General features: G+C 44.3%; 1 protein-coding gene across 1 annotated transcript in view; it reads left to right on the plus strand.

The window, feature by feature from the left end:
- The window catches only part of LOC132402330 (vitellogenin-like), a 117182-nt gene extending 101494 nt beyond the window's left edge, over positions 1-15688 (plus strand). Inside the window, exons 27-32 of the mRNA XM_059985209.1 lie at positions 189-378; positions 7983-8074; positions 12411-12505; positions 13553-13703; positions 13799-13960; positions 14620-15688. Coding sequence (XP_059841192.1) covers positions 189-378; positions 7983-8074; positions 12411-12505; positions 13553-13703; positions 13799-13960; positions 14620-14729 — 800 coding nt within the window. The 3' untranslated portion in view covers positions 14730-15688. The remainder of the gene's footprint in view (positions 1-188; positions 379-7982; positions 8075-12410; positions 12506-13552; positions 13704-13798; positions 13961-14619) is intronic.
- Positions 15689-17343: the final 1655 nt, after the last annotated feature.

Below are 17343 nucleotides of genomic sequence, written 5' to 3' on the forward strand. Positions count from 1 at the left end.
TCTCTTCTGCTTATGAGTGGTGGAGGCTCCCCCCACAAAGATAGAGAGCAAAAAACCATAAGAAATAGGAGCAGAATTAGGCCGCTTGGCCCATCAAGTCTGTTCCAAAGCCTGTGAATAAGACTGAGTCTTGCTGATCAAACAGTTTAGTAATCTTCTATTCTTGTTTTTTCTTCTGTCTTCCGCAGAGGAATGCATTGTAACGAATGACCGAGTTGTCACCTTTGACAGTAACAAACTGAATTATCACATACACAACGACTGCTTCTATGTTTTGACCAAGGACTGTACCCCCACTCCAGCCTTTGTGCTGTTAATGAGGCGCGCTGAGAGTCAGCAAGCAAAGAGAATCAAACTGCTTGTATCAGCCACCAATACGTAAGTACCCAACTTTACATCAGAAAGATGTCTAAAGTCGATGCATCTGATGTAACTTCCAGTTGAAACATTGATTTGTGGCATCATGAATCAGTTTTCCCGTGTTGAATACACTGCTGTAACAAATTGTTCTGTAGGGATGATATGCAAGACAAGCTTCTCACTGTGTCTCAGTACTTTATTTCCTGCAGAGCATCAAGAAAGCTCAGCTCTGTCCCAGGATACTGATGGACTTTTACCGCTGTTCCATTGAGAGCATACTCACCAACTGCATCTCAGTGCGGTATGGCAATTGTCCCGTATTGGACCGCAAAGCACTCCAGCAGGTGGTGAAAACTGCCCAGCAGATTATTGGCACCCAATTGCCCACCATTGAGAACATCCATTATAAACACAGCCTGGGCAGGGTGGAAAAACATTATCAAGGGTGCATCTCACCTTAACCATGGACTTTTTACTTTCCTCCAATCTGGTAGGCGCTACAGAAGCCTCCGCTCCCGCACCAGCAGGCACAGGAAGAGCTTCTTCCCTGAGGCTGTGACCCTGCTGAACCTCCCATCACAGCGCTAAGCAGTATTGCACCCATATTGTACTGTCTCAGTACTTTTATATTTGTGTGCTGTAGCGCTTATTTTATTCACAGTTATTTTGTAAATAACACTATTTTTTGCATTTCTCGTTAGATGCTAACTGCATTTCATTGGCTTTGTACCTGTACTCGGCACAACGACAATAAAGTTAAATCTAATCTCATCTACATGTGACAGTAATAAATCAGTGTACCACACAGCACTCAAACTCACAGAGCTCTGAGTCAGTAGTTCTACAACTGCAGTCACTAACTGCACATTACTACAAACTAGTTTCTACCCTGCAAGAATTAATTATTAATGTAGATGCTAAGCATTGAAGCTGAATTAGACTATAAGATGCAGGAGCAGAATTAGGCCCTTCAGCCTATCGAATCTGCTCTGCTATTCCATCTATCTTGGCTAATTTATTATCCCTCTCAAACCCATTCTCCTGCCTTCTCCCCATAACCTTTGACACCTTTTCTAATCATGAGCCTATCAACCTCTGCTTTAAATATATTTAATAGCTTGTCCTCCACAGCCATCTGTGGCAGTGAATTCCACAGAATCACCATCCTCTGGCGAAAGATATTTCTCCTCATTTCTGTTCTAAAGAGACATCCTTCTATTCCAAAACTGTGCTCTCTGGTCCTAGACTCACCCACTATATGAAATATCCTCTCCCCATCCACTCTGTCCAGGCCGCTCAATATTCAATAGGTTTCAATGAGATCCCCCTTGTTCTCCTAATCTCCAGCTGGTATAGGCCGAAAACCATCAAATGCTCCTCATAAATTAACCTTTTCATTCCCAGAATTATTCTGTGTATCTCCTCTGGACATTCTCCAATGCCGGCACATCCTTCCTTAGGTAAGAGGCCCAAAACTACTCTCAATTCTCTAAGTGCTGTGTGACCAAACCCTTAAAATTCCTAAAAGGACACCCCTCAATTTTGAGGCTGTGCCCTCTAGTTCTGGATACCCCACCAGAGGAAACATCTGCTCCACATCCACCCTATTTAGACTTTTCAACATTCGGTAGGTTTCAATGAGATCCCCCTCTCATTCTTCTAAATTCCAGTGAGTACAGGCCCAAAACTGCCAAACGCTCCTCGTATTTCATCTTTTCCCTTCTTGTAGCTTTTTTTGGTTGCCTTTCGTTGGATTTTAAAAGCTTCTCAATCATCGAACTTCCCATTCACCATTACTACCTCGTATACCCTTTGCTTGGTTGTTATGCAGTCCTTAACCTCCCTTGTCAGCTACAGTTCCCTACTCCTGCCATTTGAGAGCTTCTTCCATGAGACATAGCTATCTTGCACCTTGTGAACTATTCCCAGAAACTTCAGCCATCTCTGCTCTGTCATCATCCCCACCAGTATTCTCCTCCATTACGTTTACCTTCCTTATCATTGACTCAATCTGCAAGTTAACTGGCAGGGAATCCTGCACTGGGATTCCCAAATCCCCTTGCATCTATGCTTTCTGAAACTGCTTCATTTAGAAAATTAACTACACCTTTATTCCTTCTACCGATATGCATGACCAGACACTTCCCTACCCCATATTCTAGCTGCCACGTCTTTACCCATTCTCCCAATCTGTCTTTCTGCAAACTCTCACCTTCCTCTACAGTACCTGCCCCTCCACCTTTGTATCATTTGCAAACTTGCCCACAGAGTCATCAATTCCATCATCCAGATCGTTGATATATAATGTGAAAAGAAGTGGTTACAGTACCGGCCCCTGCAGAACACCACTATTCACCAGCAACCAAGCAGATTAGGCTTTTTTACTCCCACACTTTGCCTCCTGCTTATCAGCCAATCTTCTATCCATGCTAGTTTCTTTTTTGTAATAACTTGGGTTCTTATCTTGTTAAGCAGCCTCATGTGTGGCACTTTGTCAAAGGCCTTCTGAAAATCCAAATACACAGCATGCCCTGACTCCCCAACAAGAGAAAATGTGCAGATGCTGGAAATCCGAGCAAAACACACAGAAGCCCTGCTGAAGGGTTTCAGCCCAAAAGGTCGACTGTACTCTTTTTCCCCAGGTGCTGCCCAGCCTGCTGAGTTCCTCCAGCATTTTTTCATTGACTCTCCTTTGTCTATCCTTCTATCCAAAAGATTTTTCAGGCAAGAATTTTCCCTTAAAGCCAGCTTCTCTCTCATGCCTCAGTAATTCCCTTTACTCCACTGTAATACTGATATATCTGACCTTATTTTCTTTTAAACTACAGGGTGAATTCCATCGTATTATGATCACTAGCACCCAAGGGCTCCTTAATCACATCTAGTTCATTACACAACACCCAATCTAGAATTGTCTTTTCCCTGGTCGGCTCAGCCATGCTGCTCGGAAAAGCCATCTCATAGGCATTCTACAAATTCCCTCTCTTGGTATCTGGTGCCTAACTGATTCTCCCGATCTATCCGCATATTGAGATCTCCCATGACTATCATAACATGGTTCCTTTTAAAATGCATTTCTATTTCCCATTGAAATATATATCCTACATCCTGCCTACTGTTTGGGGGCCTTTATATAATTCCCATCGGGGTCATTTCCTACACATTTGCTGCCTATCCAAGAGTCTCTTGAACATTTCTATCATACCTTCCTCCACCACCACACCTGGCAGCACCCACCACTCACTGCGTAAAATTGAAAACTTCCCCGCACGTCTCCTTTGAATTTAACCTTTATCACATTAAATGCATGTCAAGCATTTTGTGTGCATTGACCCTAGATTTCCAGCATCTGGAGAATCTCTTGTATCAGACTCTATCACAGAAAGACAAAATGCTGGTGGAACACTGCAGGCCAGGCAGCATCTATAGGGAGAAGCACTGTCGGGTCTCGGCCCAAAACATTGACAGTGCTTCTCCTTATAGATGCTGCCTGACCTGCTGTGTTCCACCAGCATTTTGTGTGTGTTGTTTGAATTTCCAGCATCTGCAGATTTCCTCGTGTTTACTATCACAGAAAGATATATTTTTTTCCCCTCTCAGTCTGACAGGGAATTATTCTTTCCAATTTCAGGTAATTTGCTCCCTCTTTGTTCCCCTTCTTTTGTCCTGATCTAACCAATTGTTTCTACACCCACCTTAGCCTCTCCCTCACCCTATTTCTTTACCCTCCTCCATCTGTTCTACCTGCCCATCTCCCACATGCTCCTCTCACTAGTTCAGAAACATTCCAGCCTAGACCCTGATGAAAGGTCTTGGCTCAAAATATTATCTGTTTATTCTCCTGCATTGATGCTGCCTGACCTGCTGAATTCCCACAGCACTTTATGTAAGTTCCTCACACTGGCTCCGCTCACCAACAGTTCCCATCTGCCCACCCCACCTCCCTCGCTTTCTTCTGCGGCCCTCCTTATCTCCAATCGCTTTCCAATATCTGCAGCTCTTTGTCACTTGCACCCATCACCCCCAGTCTCTATTGCAATCCCACTCTCCCCTCCTCCATCTGACTATCACATCTCCTCACCTGGACCCCCAGTCTCCGTCACTATCCCCATTCTCCCCTCTTCCATCTGTCCATCACCCACCTCACCTGGACCCACCCATCACCTCCCAGTCTCTGTCACTATCCCCACTCTCCCCTCTTCCATCTGTCCATCACCCTCCTCACCTGGACCCACCCATCACCTCCCAGTCTCTGTCACTATCCCCACTCTCCCATCTGTCAATCACCCTCCTCACCTGGACCCCCAGTCTCCGTCACTATCCCCACTCTCCCCTCTTCCATCTGTCCATCACCCTCCTCACCTGGACCAACCCATCACCTCCCAGTCTCTGTCACTATCCCCACTCTCCCCTCCTCACCTGGACCCACCCATCACCTCCCAGTCTCTGTCACTATCCCCACTCTCCCCTCCTCACCTGGACCCACCCATCACCTCCCAGTCTCTGTCACTATCCCCACTCTCCCCTCCTCACCTGGATCCACCCATCACCTCCCAGTCTCTGTCACTATCCCCACTCTCCCCTCCTCCATCTGTCCATCACCCTCCTCACCTGGACCCACCCATCACCTCCCAGTCTCTGTCACTATCCCCACTCTCCCCTCCTCACCTGGATCCACCCATCACCTCCCAGTCTCTGTCACTATTCCCACTCTCCCCTCCTCACCTGGACCCACCCATCACCTCCCAGTCTCTGTCACTATCCCCACTCTCCCCTCCTCACCTGGACCCACCCATCACCTCCCAGTCTCTGTCACTATCCCCACTCTCCCCTCCTCACCTGGACCCACCCATCACCTCCCAGTCTCTGTCACTATCCCCACTCTCCCCTCCTCACCTGGACCCACCCATCACCTCCCAGTCTCTGTCACTATCCCCACTCTCCCCTCCTCACCTGGATCCACCCATCACCTCCCAGTCTCTGTCACTATCCCCACTCTCCCCTCCTCACCTGGATCCACCCATCACCTCCCAGTCTCTGTCACTATCCCCACTCTCCCCTCCTCCATCTGTCCATCACCCTCCTCACCTGGACCCACCCATCACCTCCCAGTCTCTGTCACAATCCCCACTCTCCCCTCCTCACCTGGATCCACCCATCACCTCCCAGTCTCTGTCACTATCCCCACTCTCCCCTCCTCACCTGGACCCACACATCCCTCCCAGTCGCTGTCACTATCCCCACTCTCCCCTCCTCACCTGGACCCACCCATCACCTCCCAGTCTCTGTCACTATCCCCACTCTCCCCTCCTCACCTGGACCCACCCTTCACCTCCCAGTCTCTGTCACTATCCCCACTCTCCCCTCCTCACCTGGACCCACCCATCACCCCCAGCCCTTCACCTCATTGATACCATCAAGGAGGTGGTATTGGTGTCTGAAGACACACACTCATTACTTTAGGAACAGCTTCTTCCCCTCTGAACTGGCAATCTCCCCTTCCTCTGAGAAGGTGGCTTTTCTTGCCACATCACTGATCCACCCTAGGCAACTGTGTTGCTGTAGTCATAGCTAAAGTGGCTCTCCGGTCTCTAATCTGCTCAAAATATCACTAAGTTTCAAATGCTTTGATTTCAGACTGGAGCCGGGCTTCTCAACCTTGGCCATGGACCCCAGACTGAGAACCTTTGTACTAGAGGTTCTATTAAACACAAGAGATTCTGCAGATGCTCGAAATCATGAGCAACACACACAAAATTCTGGAAAAACTCTGCAGGTCAGGCAGCATCCCTGGAGGGAAATAAACAGTGAACATTTAAGGCTGAGATCTTTCACCAGGACTGGAAAGGAAGGGAGCAGAAGCCAGAATAAGATGTTGAGGGGGGAGGACGAGGTGGGAAACTGGGAAGGTGATAGGTAAAAGTGATAACGGGCTGAAGAAGAAGAGGGAGAAGAGAATTGTTGGTGCAATTCATTTGTCACAGCTATTCAAGGTCACTTTTGGGGATAGTAATTTTTAAACCTACCCTGATGGAAAATGATTCAAAATTAGAAGCAGGTTTATGTCATGAAATGTGTTGCTTTGTGGCAGTGCCCTGCAATACATAAATGCTCTACTTTCTAATAGGAAATATTAATAAATAAATAAGTATTGCAAAAAGAGAACTAAATAAGGAGTACAGTGAAATATATAAAACAAACAATAAATTATTAAAGTAAATGAAATATAAAGTAGTTCAAAAATAGTGAGGAAGTGTTCATGGTTTGTTCAGAAATCAGATGGCGGAGGGGAGGAAGCTGTTCCTACAATATTGAGTGTGTGTCTTCAGGCGCCTGTACCACCTCCTTGACGGTAGCAATGAGAAGAGGGCATGTCCTAAGTGGAGAGGTTCCATAACGATGGATGCCACCTTCCTGAGGCATCACCTTTTGGGGGGAAAAAACCTGAGAACGCATTGGTCTTGGCCTGCAATTGATGGTAATTGTAATAATGTGTGAGATGCTCGGCAGGACAGTCAGCCTCTGTGGGGAAAGAATAGAGCTTTCATCAGGTGTTCAGTGTCAGACCGATCCCCTCAGTCATCAGCTCAGGAACATAACATAACTCGGGCGCCACAGTAGCGCAGATCTCAGCATGATGCTCTTACAGCTCATGATGTTCAATTCCAGTGCCGTTTGTAAGGAGTTTGTACATTCTCCCTGTGACTGCCAAAGATTCCTCGGTGTGTTCTGCTTTCCTCCCACAGTGCAAAGATTTACTGGTTCGTAGGTCATTGTAAATTGTCCTGTGATTAGGCTAGTGTTAAATAGGTCTGTTACTGGTGGTGCTGTTCAGTGGGCCACAAGGGCCTGTTCCTTGCTGCATCTCTAATAAATAAATGAATAATGAATCGCTGTCTCTTCCTCTCTAACTCGCTCTCTTCCCTAATTATCCTGTGCTATTTCAACAGAACTAAAGATAAACTTGCAGGTTGAGTTGGTGGTGCAGAAGACAAACGCAATGTTAACATTGAAAGGCCTAGAAAATAAAAGCAAGGATGTAATGCCTAGGCTTTGTAGGGCATTGTTCAGACTACAGTCAGAGACTGAGGCAGTTTTGAGCATCATATCTAAGAAAGGATGTGCTGACTTTGCAGAGAGTCTCCATAGGGGGTTTACAAGAATGACTTCAGGAATAACAGGGACGTTATGTATGAGGAACGTTTGATGGCTCTGGTCCTGTATTGACTGGAATTTAGAAGAACTATGGAGATTCTCTTTGAAAGCTAGTGCATATTGAAAGGCTTGGATAGAGTGGATGTGGAGAGGATGTTTCCTACGACGGGGGAGTTTAGAGCCAGACAACACAGTCTCAGAATAGAGGAATGTCCATTTAGAATGGAGATGAGGAGGAATTTCTTCAGCCAGAGGGTGGTGAATCTTGGAATTCATTGCTACAAACGATGTGGATGCTGAGTCATTGAGTATACTTAAAACTGAGGCTGATAGATTCTTGACAAAGGTTACGGAAAGAAGGCAGAAGAATGGGTTTGAGAGGGATAATGAATCAGCCATGATGGAATGGTGGAGCATATTCAATGGTCCTGTGTCTTACGGTGTAATCTTGGTTTTCCTTTCAACAGTGTAATTGAGGCTTATCCCACAGAGGACCGAGTAAAGCTCATTGTGGACTCTGTTGAAACCGCTCTGAGAGACGAGCAAACAGAGTTAAGTGGTGAGTTAATATTTTCCAGTTGTTATTGGAACTGTTATTGGGGATGTTATTGCACCGACCAGGATCTGGGATGACTATCGAGGACCCAGTGTAGGACAGAGTGATTTAAGATAATTTAATATCATTTCCAGTTCACAAGTGTAAAGGAGAATGAAGTGATTGATACTCTGGATCCAATGCAGAGTCAAAAAATACAATAAGATAAAGAACACAATAATAATAATAATAATAATAAAAACAATAAATATAAATACATAAGATGGCTGATATCCATAGAGTGACTGTAGTCTATAAAGTGACACTGGGCACAGGAGTGTCTGTAAATAAGGTGATTGACAGGAAGTGATAGAGTAGTGGTGGTTGGGGGTGTGGAGGGGTGGGTCAGTGGGTGGAGGTGTTGATCAGCCTTACTGCTTGGGGAAAGTCACTGTTTTTGAGTCTGGTGGTCCTGGTGTGGATGCTACATAGCCTCCTCCCTGATGGGAGTGGAACAAACCTTAGAACCATAAGACATTACAGCACAGAAACAGGCCTTTTGGCCCTTCTTGGCTGTGCAGAACCATTTTTCTGCCTAGTCCCAACTCGGGCCATATCCTTCCAAACCTCTCTCATCCATATACCTGTCCAAGTTTTTCTTAAATGTCAAACTTCATCTGGCACTTCATCTGGCAGCTCATTCCACACTCCCACCACTCTCTGCGTGAAGAAGCCACCTCCAATATACCCTTTAAACTTTTCTCCCCACCCTTAACCCATGACCTCTGGTTTTTTTCTCCACTAGCCTCAGTGGAAAAAGCCTGCTTGCATTCACTCTATCTATACCCATCATAATTTTATACACCCCTATCAAATCACCTCTCATTCTCCTACGCTCCAGGGAATAAAGGCCTAGCCTATCCAACCTTTCCCTGTAACTCAGTTTCTCAAGTCCCAGCAACATCCTTGTAAACCTTCTCTGCACTCTTTCAACCTTATTAATATCCTTCCTGTAATTAGGTGACCAAAATTGCACACAATACTCCATAGTCGGTCTCACCAATGTCTTATACAACCTCACCATTACATTCGAACTCTTATATTCAATACTTTGATTTATAAAGGCCAATGTACCAAAAGCTCTCTTTATGACCCTATCTACTTGTGATGTCACTTTTAGGGAATTATGTATCTGTACTCCCAAATCCCTCTGTTCTACTGCACTCCTCAGTGTTTTACCATTTACCTTGTATGTTCTACCTAGGCTTGACCTTCCGATGTGCAATACCTCACACTTGTCCGCATTAAAGTCCATCTGCCATTTTTCAGCCCATCCCTCCAACTGGTCCAAATTTGAAAACCTTCCTCACTGTCCACTACACCTCCCATCTTTGTATCATCAACAAATTTGCTGATCCAATTTACCACATTATAATCCAGATCATTGATATAGATGACAAATAACAATGGACCCAGCACTGATCCCTGGGGCACACCACTAGTCACAGGCCTCCACTCAGAGTAGCAATCCTCCACTACCACTCTCTGGCTTCTTCCATTGAGCCAATGTCTAATCCAATTTACTATCTCTCCATGTATACCTAGCGACTGAATCTTCCTAACTAACCTCCCATGCGGGACCTTGTCAAAGGCCTTACTGAAGTCCATGTATACAACATCCACTGCCTTCCCTTCATCCACTTTCCTGGTAACTTCCTCGAAAAACTCTAATAGATTGGTTAAACATGACCTACCATGCACAAAGCCATGCTGACTGTTTCTAATAAGCCCTTGTCTATCCAAATACTTGTAGATCCTATCTCTTAGTATTCCTTCCAATACTTTGTCTACTACCGATGTCAAACTTACCGGTGTATAAATTTCCGGCTTATTTTCTGAGCCTTTTTTAAACAACGGAACTACATGAGCTATCTTCCAATCCTCTAGCACTTGACCCATGGATATTGACATTTTAAATATTTCTGCCAGGGCCCCTGCAATTCCAACACTTGTTTCCTTCAAGGTCCGAGGGAATACCCTGTCAGGTCCTGAGGATTTATCTACTCTGATTTGCCTCAAGATAGCAAGCACCTCCTCCTCTTTAATCTGTATAAATTCCATGATCTCCCTACTTGTTTGCCTTGTTTCCATAGACTCCATTCCAGTTTCCTTTGTTAAATACAACTGCAAAAAACCCATTTAATATCTCTCCCATTTCTTTTGGTTCCATACATAGCCAACCATTCTGATCTTCAAGAGGTCAAATTTTATCCCTTACTATCCTTTTGCTCTTAACATACCTGTAGAAGCTCTTAGGATTATCCTTCACCCTGACTGTCAAAGCAACCTCATGTCTTCCTTTAGCCCTCCTGAATTCCTTCTTAAGTATTTTCTTACTCTTTTTATACTCCTCAAGCATCTTTTTTCCTCCCTGTTGCCTATACATGTTATACATCTCTCTCTTATTCTTTATCGGAGTTCCAATATCTCTTGAGAACCAAGGTTCCTTATTCTTATTCATTTTGCCCTTAACCCTGACAGGAACATACAAACTCTGCACTCTCAAAATTTCTCCTTTGAAGGTTTCTCACTTACCTATCATATCCTTGCCAGAGGACAACTTGTCCCAATCTACACTTTTTAGATCCTTTCTCATTTCTTCAAATTTGGCCTTTTTCCAGATTAGTACTTCAACCCGAGGACCAGATCTATCTTTATCCATGATCAAATTGAAACTTATGACATTATAATCACTGGAACCAAAGTGTTCCCCTACACACATTTCCGTCACCTGCCCTAACTCATTTCCTAATAGGAGATCTAATATTGCATCCTCCCTAGTTGGTACATCTATATATTGATTTAGAAAACTTTCCTGAATACATTTTACAAACTCTAACCCATCTAGACCTTTAACAGTATGGGAGTCCCAATCAATGTGTGGAAAATTAAAATCCCCTACAATCACAACTTTCTGTCTCCTGCAGTTGTCTGTTATCTCTCTGCAGATTTGCTCCTCCAATTCTCGCTGACTATTGGGTGGTCTATAATACAACCTCAATGTGGTCATACCTTTCCTGTTTCTCAGCTCCATCCATATGGCCTCTAATTTGTCCTGCCGAAGCACTGCTGTAATATTTTCCCTGACTAGCAAATCAACCCCCACCCCTCACCCTTCATCCCTGTGCCTCTATCATGTCTGAAACATCGGAACCCTGGAACATTGAGCTGCCAGTCCTGCCCCTCCTGTAGCCAAGTTTCAGTAATGGCTATGATGTCATAATTCCATGTGTCAATCCAGGCCCTCAGCCTCGCCTGCCTTTCCCACAATACTCCTCGCATTGAAATATACACGCCTCAGAAGATTGTTACCACCACACACAACCCTTCTATTTGTGACTTTGCATGAATTACTAACTTCATTTACTTTTACCCCCATTCCACTATCTACTCTGGCACTCTGGTTCCCATCCCCCTGCAAATCTAGTTTAAACCCTCCCCAATAACACTAGCAAACCTCTCTGCAAGGATATTGGTCCCCCTGTAGTTCAGGTGTAACCCGTCTCTCTTGTACAGGTCCCACCTGCCCCAGAAGAGGACCCAATGATCTAGAAATCTGAAACCCTGCCCACTACACCAGTTTCTCAGCCACGTCTATGAGCAGGGTGGGTGGGATCCTTCATGATGTTACTGTATATGTGCCAGTAGCTGTCCACTTGATCTGTGCCCCTTATCATCTTGTGCACGTCATCCTCCTTCAATCCAAAGAGAAAAGCCTATCCTCATACTCATATGGCACAGTCTGAAAAACTAAGCCTTAACCCTGGGTGGTGGTGTGAGGATATGTCCCTACCAAAGGAGGTGTAAGGCACTCCTTCCCTCTGCTAGCCTGCAGGTCATCCTTAGATAAGCTGCAGAACTTGCTTAGCTCCTCCCCCACAAATAGGGTCATGTGAAGGCATGGGATCAGGTGGTGGATGGTCGTATGAGCAGCTGGTGCATATCACAAGCCCTGGTTATGTGACCACTGACACCAGGCAGACAATCTCTGAAGAGTGTTGATTACGGCTGGGGTCACCCGTCTTGTAAAGACACTGCCCAGAAGAAGGCAATGGCAAACCACTTCTGCAGAAAAATTTGCCAAGACCAATCTTGGTCATGGAAAGACAATGATTGCCTACATCATACATAATGACACACACAACACATAATGAACAAAACCTTAACCTAATGGTCTTCCATCCTCTACCGCCTCACTAGTTCTGTGTGTGAGCTGTACTTGAATTTTGGGCAGTTTTACCAGGTTAACATGTTTGTCTATAAAACCCATTGAAGAAATGGCAATCTGTTTGTTTTCTAGATATCATAACCATTCAAAAGAATGGGACAGGAATTACTCTGCAAGCTCCATCAATCAGTATTGAGAGGTTGTACTTCGATGGGGAGAAAATCCAGGTATATCCAGCTTAACGACTGATTAAAGCTTTCAATGTAACTTTTAAATATTATAACCATATAACAATTACAGCATGGCCCTTCTAGTCCATGCTGAAGGCTTACTCTCACCTAGTCCCACCGACCTGCACTCAGCCCATAACCCTCCATTCCTTTCCTGTCTATATACCTATCCAATTTTTTTTTATAAATGACGAAATCAAACCTGCCTCTACCACTTCTACTGGAAGCTCGTTCCACACAGCTACCACTCTGAGTAAAGAAATTCCCCCTCGTGTTACCCCTAAACTTTTGCCCCTTAACTCTCAGCTCATGTCCTCTTGTTTGAATCTCTCCTACTCTCAAAGGTAAAAAGCCTATCCACGTCAACTCTATCTATCCCCCTCATCATTTTAAATGCCTCTATCAAGTCCCCCCTTAACCTTCTACGCTCCAAAGAATAAAGACCTAACTTGTTCAACCTTTCCCTGTAACCTAGGTGCTGAAACCCAGGTAACGTCCTAGTAAATCTCCTCTGTACTCTCTCTATTTTGTTGACATTTTTCCTATAATCTGGTGACCAGAACTGTACATAATATTAAAGATTAGTTTTGCCTGTTTGCATTAATGACCTACACAATTTGAGGATGTGCTGGGGACATTTTGCAACTATTGCCATGCTTCTGGTACCAACATGTCCACAATTTATTAACCCGAACCTGTACAACTTTGGAAAGTGGGTGGAAACCGAAGCACACGGAGGAAACCTGCGAAGTCATGGGGAGAAGTGCAGACAGCAGGAGGAATTGAACCAGGGTAGCTAGCTCCGTAATAGCTTTACACTAACGGCTACACTTCTCTACCACCCTTCAAATTATGCCCAGAACCTACTAACCGTAACCTGTACATCTTTTAAATGTGGGTGAAATCAGAGGAAGGTACAAACTCCTTACAGACAGTGGTGGGAATCAAGTTCCAATTGGTGATTGCTGGTGGTGTAAGGCATTTGTACTAACCACTTTGCTAACTTTGTAGTCAAACTGTTAATACTTTTGCCTTTATGTGAAGGTGGTCCTTGACCAGATGATGGGGAAGACGTGTGGACTTTGTGGCCTTAACAATGGTGAGAAGAAATGGATCATGCCCAACCATGAGGAGGCCAAAGACGTGGATCAACTTTTTGAGTCCTGGTTGTGTCCAGGAACCTCCTGCAAGGATGGTAATTGAGTCTATCCTGGTGTAGATCATGTATGTGGAAGCACCATTGGACCTGCATTGTTCCTGCTACAATAACGTCCCTCTGTTGAATTTCAGACTGCCGAGTCCGACAGGAATTTGTGGAATTGGGAAGGATCATTGATTTTGAAGGACAGGCATCTAGATGCTATTCAGTTGAACCAGTACAGCGGTGCCTCACCCAATGCATGCCTAAGGAAACTCGGTTTCGTCACGTCAACTTCCACTGCGTACCCTCCAGTAAGTACACACTATTGACAGAAAACTGACATTAGAACTGAAAGGAACTGAATATTGTTGATTGAGAACACAAAATATTGAGTATAGAAGTTAGGCTGTTCTGTTGAAATTGTGTAAGATATTGGTGAGGCCTAATTTGGAGTATTGAGTGCAGTTTTGGTTTCCTACCTACAGGGAAGAAATCAATAAGATTGGAAGAGTTCAGAGAAAATTTACATGGATATTGCCAGGACTTGAGGACCTGAGTTATAAGGAAAGGTTGAATAGCTGAGGACTTTATTCCCTAGAGCGTATGAGAACGAGGAAAGATTTGATAGAGGTATTCAAAATTATGAGGAGTATAAATAGGGTAAATACAAGCAGGTATTTTCCACTGAGGTTAGGTGAGACTAGAACCAGAAGAAGGAGCACAGATAAAATTTACAAGGATGTTGCCAGGAGTTACAGGGAAAGGTTGAATAGATTAGAACTTTATTCCCTAGAGCACAGGAAAATAGAAGGAGATTTGATAGAGGTCTTCAGCAACTGTGGAGAGTGAAGAGACTGGACCTGAACCATTCTTTTACATAGATGCCAACTGACCTACTGAGTTTTGTGTCTTTCTCTTGCTCCGGTTTCTTTCTGTTCTGTTACTTAAGCATATATTAATCTACCAACAGATCGCGCTGTGAATGCATCTACCGAGTCCAGCTTCCATTGGAGAGCAACACACATCAGTCTCCCTACACACTCACACACAGACTGCACATGTCAGTGTGCCAAGACATAAAGACTCCGTTTCTGCCTACAGTATAGAGCTCATCTTCCTCCTCTACATTGCCAAATATTTGTTTTTTGGCTGAGGATTTACACGGCCACGCTTTGCTGAGTGGCTGAGATGCTCTGAAGCAGGAAATGTGTAATTTAATCGGGAATTTTAAAATCTGAATTAAACATTCATTCATCAGCAAGTGTAAACAATATAGCTGTCTTGATGAACGATTTCATTCAAATGGTGATGCATGTATTGTGACAATGACTGAATAAATTAAACCACAAACAAGCCTTTCTGGTGCAAAATTGGCAAATTGGTTTATTGTTGTCATACGTCCCGATCTACAGTGAAAGACCTGCCTTGCATACTGTCCATTTCATCAGAGCAGTGTGAGGGGAAACAAGGGAATACACGATAAAGTGTTACACTTACAGAGGAAGTGCAGTGCAGGTAGACAATAAGGTGTGAGGCTATAACAGGATAGATTGTGAGGTCAAGAGTCCGTCTTTTCATACTAGGGAACCGTTCAGGGGTCTGATAACACTGGGGCAGAAGTTGTCCTTAAGCCTAGTGGTACATATTTTCAAGCTTTTGTATTTTCTGCCTGATGGGAGAAATGGTTGTTTTCCAGCAAAGCAGTGCTCCGAGGCCTTCAAAAGTGATATTTTGAGAGTACAGAGTTTGGATGTTCCTGTTAGAATAAAAGGCATGGATAGCAGTTTTAGGGATTGTGAGGCACCTTTTAAGAAGAACAAGGTGTATAGCAGCTATAGGCAGGTGAGAACAAATGAGGGACTTGAGGAGTATAAGGAATAAATCAGAAGGGCTAAAAGAGGTTGCCTTAGTAGACTAAGTGAAGGAGAATCCTTTGGGCTTCCACTGATAATTTAAGAGCAAAAGGATAGCAAAGGACAAAACTGGTTCTCTGGAAGATCAGAATGGTAATCTATGTGTGGAACCGAAAGAGATTGGGGCCATCCTGAATTTGTATTTCCTCAGGAGACAAACATGGAGTCTATAGAAATGAGGCAAAGTGACATCAACTTCATGCAGCCTACACAGGTTACAGAGGAGGAGGTGTTTGCTGTCTTGAGTCAAATTAGGGTGTCCCTTTCTCACTGAGGAAAGAAGCACGCCAGCTATCCTCACCTGGTTTAGCCCACCTGTCAAAGCAGTGTACCAGGTTGTGGCCATTGTCGCATGCAAACAGCTACTTGGGATTACAGGTGAGAGCTGGGTGTTTGGTGGGGACCAAAGGTGAGTAAGCTGCCTCAGAATGGACACACAGACCCCTTCACCAGACCCCCCACCTGTCCCTGGACACCCTAAACACCGCATTTAATTCAATACAGTTGTTTGCAATATCAACCACGATTGCCATTAAAAACATATCAGCTTCACCAAAAGTCATTACTCAGTTTGGATTATCTGGTTTAGACTCTGACTACACTTCCTGCTGCCTGGGGAAACAAGTCAACGTATTCAAAGACCCTACCCACCCTGGACATTTTCTCTTCTCTCCCCTTCCCATTGGACAGAAGATACAAACACTCAAAAGCACTTAAGAACCATAGAACATTACAGCACAGAAACAGGCCTTTTGGCCCTTTTTGGCTGTGCCGAACCATTTTTCTGCCAAGTCCCACTGACCTGCACCTGGACCATATCCCTCCATACCCCTCTCATCCATGTACCTGTCCAAGTTTTTCTTAAATGTTAAAAGTGAGGCCGTATTTACCACTTCATCTGGCAGCTCATTCCACACTCCCACCACTCTCTGTGTGAAGAAGCTCCCCTCAATGTTCCCTTTAAACTTTTCCCCCTTCATCCTTAACCCATGTCCTCTGGTTTTTTCTCCCCTAGCCTCAGTGCAAAAAGCCTGCTTGCATTCACTCTATCTATACCCATCATAATTTTATATACCTCTATCAAATCACCCCTCCTACGCTCCAGAGAATAAAGTCCTAACCTGTTCAACCTTTCTCTGTAACTCAGTTTCTCAAGTCCCGGCAATGTCCTTGTAAACTTTCTCTGCACTCTTTCAACCTTATTAATATCCTTCCTGTAATTAGGTGACCAAAACTGCACACAGTACTCCAAATTCGGTCTCATCAATGTCTTATACAACCTCACCATAACATTCCAAATCTTATACTCAACACTTTGATTTATAAAGGCCAATGTACCAAAAGCTCCCTTTACGACCCTATCGTAGAATATCTTAGAATTCTCTTTCACCTTATCTGCTAGAGCAACTTCATGTCTTCTTTTAGCCCTCCTCATTTCTTTGTGTTCTCATGCATTTCTTATACTCCATAAGCACCTCACTCATTCCTACCTGCCTATATCTGCTATGCACCTCCTTTATTTCTTAACCAGGGCCCCAATATCTCTTGAAAACCAAGGTTCCATACTCCTGTTATCTTTACCTTTTATACTGACAGGTGCATACAAGCTTTGTACTCTCAAAATTCCCTTTTAAAGGTCTCCCAGTTACCAAGTTCACCTTTGAGAGAAAACAGCCTGTCCAAATCCACACTTGCCAGATCATTTCTGATGCCATCAAAATTGACCTTTCTCCACCTTAGAATCATGACCCACAGAGAAGACCAGTCTTTTTTCATATTTA

This window comes from Hypanus sabinus, chromosome 11 (genome assembly GCF_030144855.1).
Source record: "Hypanus sabinus isolate sHypSab1 chromosome 11, sHypSab1.hap1, whole genome shotgun sequence".
Taxonomy (NCBI): domain Eukaryota; kingdom Metazoa; phylum Chordata; class Chondrichthyes; order Myliobatiformes; family Dasyatidae; genus Hypanus; species Hypanus sabinus.